General features: G+C 61.0%; 1 protein-coding gene across 2 annotated transcripts in view; it reads left to right on the top strand.

Moving 5' to 3' along the window:
• Positions 1–5,824, top strand: part of CRAT (carnitine O-acetyltransferase) — a 13,788-nt gene extending 7,964 nt beyond the window's left edge. Inside the window, exons 6-14 of one of the 2 annotated variants that reach the window (XM_007471807.1) lie at positions 366–540; positions 993–1,171; positions 1,722–1,822; positions 2,224–2,343; positions 2,507–2,629; positions 2,726–2,861; positions 3,423–3,485; positions 4,246–4,383; positions 4,956–5,824. In XM_007471807.1, coding sequence (XP_007471869.1) covers positions 366–540; positions 993–1,171; positions 1,722–1,822; positions 2,224–2,343; positions 2,507–2,629; positions 2,726–2,861; positions 3,423–3,485; positions 4,246–4,383; positions 4,956–5,171 — 1,251 coding nt within the window. In that variant the 3' untranslated portion in view covers positions 5,172–5,824. The remainder of the gene's footprint in view (positions 1–365; positions 541–992; positions 1,172–1,721; positions 1,823–2,223; positions 2,344–2,506; positions 2,630–2,725; positions 2,862–3,422; positions 3,486–4,245; positions 4,384–4,955) is intronic. The other variant, XM_007471808.1, reaches the window with a different exon arrangement.
• Positions 5,825–5,828: the final 4 nt, after the last annotated feature.

The following is a 5,828-nucleotide window of genomic DNA, read 5'->3' as shown; positions in this document are numbered from 1 at the left end:
CGCATCCTTAGCCCCCCGCAGCCTTAGCCCCCCGCACGCACGGTTGCCCGAAGGAGGGGGCGGGGCCGAGAGTCAGCTTCCCCAACACACCTGCCCATGTGCCCCAGGGAACAGGCAGGCCCTGGGTCTCTCTCCGCCCTGGGTGTCCAGCCAGGCCCCAGCCTGGGGGAGGCCAGGAAGGGCTATGGGCCTGGCCAGCCTGGGGAGAGCAGTGCAGGGACCTCCTCCCATCTCCTCGCCCTCGGCCTGACGCCATCCTCTCAGCTGGGCTGCCCAGGCCAGGAGGAGGCTATGCTGGGAGGTGACTGCTGCCCATCTGAGGCTCCCACGAACCCCCTTCTCTCCACCTGCCTGTGCCCGGACAGTTTTTTGAGTTGGGTGTGTACCACAGCAATGGCGCGCCCCTGACCTCGCAGCAGATCTTCGTGCAGCTGGAGAAGATCTGGAACTCATCACTGCAAACCAACAAAGAGCCTGTGGGCATCCTCACCTCCAGCCACCGTAACTCCTGGGCCAGGGCGTACAGCACCCTCATCAAAGGTACTGGGAGGGGAGGGGAGGCCCACACCAGGCCCTGGGCAGCCACGTGTCTCACTGCATCCTCTCAACCCGGAGCGGGTGCTGTTGGCCCCATTCCACAGAAGAGGAAACTGCAGTGCGGTTGGGTCCAGTTTATTCTTTCTATTAAGTAGCAAGTTGCCGTGAGAATGCAAGTCCTCTGGCTGAGGAGCCCACCTCCACCTTCCCTCCAAGTCCCCTGTTGGTCAGGGGCATTGTCCCCAGAGTCAGCCCCCGGGTCGAATCCCCGACTGCCTCAACGGCTCTCTGCGTGACATGGGCTTCTGTTTCCTCCTTTCTGAAGTGGGTCAGGTGTTAGCCCTGCCTCACGGGGTGCCATGGGGCTGCAGGCCCCTGCCAAGTGAAGCTCCGGAGGCCTCCCCAGGCCTGGCCCCCATGCCACCACACACACACGCACACACACATCTCCACAGACAAGGTGAACCGGGAGTCAGTGCACTCCATCCAGAAGAGCATCTTCACCGTGTGCCTGGACGCACCCATGCCTCGGGTCTCGGAAGACGTGTACCGCAGCCAGGTGGCTGGCCAGATGCTGCACGGGGGTGGCAGCAAGCTCAACAGCGGCAACCGCTGGTTCGACAAAACGCTGCAGGTGAGGACCTGGCAGGGCCAGGACTCCCGCCCAGGCATGCACCCAGGCTTGGCCCACTGCTGCCCCGGGACTTCCTGCCCCTCCCCTGGAGCCCGGAGTCCCTGGCTTCCCAGCTTGTAAAGCAAGGGGGAAGCCAGAAGGTGGACGGGGCTATAATTAGCAGCAGTCAGCCTGTCATTACTGGGCCTGGCCTGGAAACCCGCGTCACTCCTCCAGCATATCCATCAGCAGATCATAGAGAGCCTGGGATGTGGGGCCAGGCAGAGTGGCACGACCTTGGTCGTGACTTTCCCTCTGTACCTGTAAAATGGGGTGGTAGGACTCGCAAGGGTCGTTGCGAGGACTCGGAAAGGTCTATTTAGCACGGGATGTGCTTACCGTGACCTGGGACAGGTGTTCCAAGTCCCCCAATGAGTGTTAGCTGTTAGGAATAACAGTAATAAGTCAGCAGAACCCCTTGAGGTGGTTCAGGGACGCCCTACCCATGAGACCCAACCGGAGAGTGGCTCCAGGGACCTGGGGCTGTTGGGGTCCCCATTCTCCTCTGCAGTTCATCGTGGCAGAAGACGGCTCCTGTGGGCTCGTTTATGAGCATGCGGCAGCAGAGGGACCCCCCATCATCACCCTTGTGGACCACGTCATTGAGTTCACGTGAGTGTGGTTCGCCCATCCTCCAGCCAGTTCTCCAGCTCCTGATGACAGGTGACACAGAGGCGACAGAGTAGCCTTCAAAGGAGCAACGGCATTCTCCCTCATACCTGGGAATCTGTTTCTTCAGAGGAAGCCAGAAGAGGGCATGGGTTTTAGAGTCGATCAAACCTGGGTTTGAATTCTGGCTCTGCCACTTCTCAGCCTTGTGACCTTGGACAAGTCCCTTCCCCTCCTCCGTTTCGCCATTTAAAAGCTGAAATGAAGGCAGTTCTCAGAAGAACAAACCCAAGAGTCTCCCTGGGCTGGTCCCCTCCAGCTTCAGGGACCCATCCTAATCCCAGGGATGGACCCAGGCTCCCGAGATGCCCGGCAGGAGGCTGAGACCCCCACGTCCTATGCAGGAAGAAGCCCGAGCTTGTGCAGTCTCCCATGGTGCCCCTGCCCATGCCCAAGAAGCTGCGGTTCAACATCACCCCCGAGATCAAGAGCGACATTGAGAAAGCCAAGCAGAATCTCAGCATGTGAGTGCTGGGTGCCAGGCGGGTGGGGCCGGGCCCCTCTAGCCAGAACAAGAGTCAGCTCTGGCATCATGCCTGGCTGGTTCTGAGACTGCCCTCGGCCCCTCCCTGGGGTTGGCAGAGGCTGCCAGGTGTCTGCTCCTCACCCACCTCCCCCGACCCCCAGCATGATCCAGGACCTGGACATCACGATGTTGGTGTTCCACCACTTTGGAAAGGACTTCCCCAAGTCTGAGAAGCTGAGCCCAGACTCCTTCATCCAGATGGCACTACAGCTGGCCTACTACAGGTGTGCCGCGCCGCGCCCCCCATGAAGGAGGGATGAAGCCTGGGGGCAGAGGCGGGGGGACCTGCCAGGGGTGTGCTCAGACCACCTCCCACCCAGGATCTACGGGCAGGCGTGCGCCACCTATGAAAGCGCCTCTCTGCGCATGTTTCACCTGGGCCGTACCGACACCATCCGCTCGGCCTCCATGGACTCACTGACCTTCGTCAAGGCCATGGATAACCCTAATGTGACGGTGAGAGGTCCGGAGCAAGGGTGGGAGAGCTGGGTTTGAGCCTTCTCCCTTCCTGCTCATTCTGTCAACACGCAGTGAGCACCTATTGTATTCCAGTCCTGTGGTGGATACTGGGCATCTAGGGGAAGATGGAGCCATGAATTTATCAGCGTGGAGCTTTCTTTCAGCCAAAGGGAAAAGGAAACTGCAGTGGACCCTTGAACAACGTAGGGGATAGGGGCACCGCACAGTCAAAAATCCACATGTAACTTTGTAGTCAGCTCTGTGTCCATGGTTCTGCATCTGCAGGTTCAACCCACCACGGGTCATGTCATACTGTCGAATTTATTGAAAACAATCCACGTGTAAGTGGACCCGCACAGTTCAAACCCGAGTTGTTCAAGGGTCAATCATCAGCAGTGAGCACTTGCCCTGTGTCAGGCCTTGGCTGGGGACTGGCCAGAGAGATGGCAGCTCCAGTTCCTGGTCTCAGGGAGCTCAGAATCTAGAGTGGGGAGTGGGCCACTGAGGAGGGTGGCAAGAACAGGAAGCTGCAGCTCCCTGTCCCCTCCCCCTGACCAGGAGCACCAGAAGGTGGGGCTGCTGCGGAAGGCCGTGCGGGCCCACCGAGCCTACACCGACCAGGTGAGCCGGCCCCTTCTGTCCCTGCTCACGTGACCCGGGCATTTCCCACTGGCCTGTCCACCTGCCTGTCCATCCCTGCAGCAAATGGCTGCTCCCCTTAGCATCAGACACCCCTCCCCTAAAGATTGGGGCACTTGGAGCAAAGCTGAACATCCCCATTTTACAGTGGGAGAAACCAAGGCGAGGCTCAGTGGCTGCTCGGGTTGGCCTCTGGATCTTGCGTCATCAGGGGTCCCCCCTGATGCCCCTGGAGCCCAGGATGCTGAGGGTGTGCACGGGCTGGCAGACAGCAGGGTTCCTGCCCTCTGACAGCTTGGGCTGCAGTCAAGGGCTGGAAGTCTGGTTCCCATCCTGGCCCTGAGCACTTGTACGTGCCAGGCTTTGCCCATGTCACACGCAGAGGTCTGTTTAGATCTCACTGCCGCCCCGCAAAGGGAGTTTAGTGACTGTCCCTATTTCACAGATGAAGACACTGAGGCTCCAAGATATAAGTGACCTGCTAAGGTCCCTGCCAGGATGAGGCCAGGCCACCCAGCTGCAGTCCTGTGCTCTTAGGCTGCACTTTCCTGCCTCCCTGGGTGGGTCCCTGGGCCTCAGTTTCCCCATCTGTGAAGTGAGGGCTCTTCTGCTTGGCTGCTCTGGTCTCACGGGTCTGAGGGGTCAGTGAATGGAAGAGGCATTGCTGCCACGGGCTCCTGAGGAGGGCAGCGGTGCCTCATGGGCCGGAAGCCCCTGTTCCTGACAGCTCCCCTTCCTGCAGGCCATCCGTGGGGAGGCCTTCGACCGGCACCTCCTGGGCCTGAAGCTGCAGGCCATCGAAGACCTGGTGAGCATGCCCGACATCTTCATGGACACGTCCTATGCCATCGCCATGCACTTCAATCTCTCCACCAGCCAGGTGGGCCGCTGCCCTCGGTGCCCTGGGGTGGCAGGGAACAGAAGCCACTAGAAACTGGAGCCGGACAAAGGCTGCACTGAGTGGAGCCGAGGCTCAGAACACGGTCATTTGGTGGTGATGTGACGCACACAGGCGCACTCCCGAAGCAGCTGAGCTCTGGAGGAGGAGCTGGGGTCAGGGGGCTTCGCTGCAGCTCGGGCAGGTCGGGAAGGAGTCAGGATCCCCCCCGCCCGCTTTCATTCATTCACTGATCAGATGTGAAGGAACATCTGATCCATGCCAGCCTGTGCTGGGCACTGGGGTAGATCAGGGACAGACCACTGCCCCTGCCCCCAGGGGCTCACAGTCCAGACAGGAAGCATGGGGAATGAGACAGCCCCCACTCAGGGACGTCAGGGAAGTCTCTGTAGGGAGGTGACACCATAACTGCACCCCAAAGGATGAGAGGGAGTAAGCTGTCGGCTGGAGACGAGAGGGCGTCTCGGGCCGAGCACTGTGGGAGCCAACGTGGGAAGGCAGGCTGGTGCCACTGTGGGGCTGGGATGAGAGCCTTGGTCCTGTGCCTTTCTCAGGTCCCTGCCAAGACAGACTGTGTCATGTTCTTTGGGCCCGTGGTCCCAGATGGCTACGGTGTCTGCTATAACCCCATGGAGGCGCACATCAACTTCTCCGTGTCGGCCTACAACAGCTGCGCCGAGACCAATGCGGTCCGCCTGGCGCACTACCTGGAGAAGGCGCTCCTGGACATGCGCGCTCTGCTGCAGAGCCACCCCCAGGCCAAGCTCTGAGCCCCGCTGCTCAGGCCTGCCGGTGCCACGGCCAAGCCGCCTTGGGCTGGCCCACCCACCAGGCCCTACTCCTTCGCTCCCTCTCCCCCTGGGCCCCCGCAGATCCGACCGAGTCTGGGATGGCATCCCCCAGCGGGGCCCGCAGGGCCGAGCTGAGTACCTTCCGTGGGTCCTCGCCAGCACCCGGGCTGAGTCTAGAAGCTGAGCGGGAGGTCGGCCCAGCGCCCAGCATCTCACCCACCCCGGCCTCCTCCTGGGAGAGGGAGAGGAACCAGCCGAGCTCATCCCTCATCAGGGTGGGGACTGGGGAGTCCCTTTCTTACTAGCTCAGCTCTGCCCAGGTCCTGCCGTGTACGCGGCCAGGTTTGGGTCTGTACCCTGATCCCTAAGCTCCCAAGGACCTAGAGACAGGGTTACCTGGAGCTGGGGGCCTCCAGGCCTCCCCAGGGCTGAGGGGTCAGGGCGCAAGGTGTGCTGGTGGAGGGGAAGCCCACGCTGTGTCACAGCACCGCCCCCGTGGCTCCGTGCTCTTCTGGGTGATGTGGCTCTCATAGGCCCCCGCTCGCTTGCTTCCACACAGCTTGATTCCTGAACCATGTCCCGGTTGCATAATAGTATCACGCGAGGCAGTTAATAAAGGGGAAATTTGTTGGGAAA

Source organism: Lipotes vexillifer, unplaced genomic scaffold, assembly GCF_000442215.2.
Source record: "Lipotes vexillifer unplaced genomic scaffold, Lipotes_vexillifer_v1.1 scaffold98, whole genome shotgun sequence".
NCBI lineage: Eukaryota > Metazoa > Chordata > Mammalia > Artiodactyla > Lipotidae > Lipotes > Lipotes vexillifer.
The sequence above is the reverse complement of the archived record's forward strand: the minus strand, read 5'-3'. Positions and strand labels throughout refer to the sequence as shown.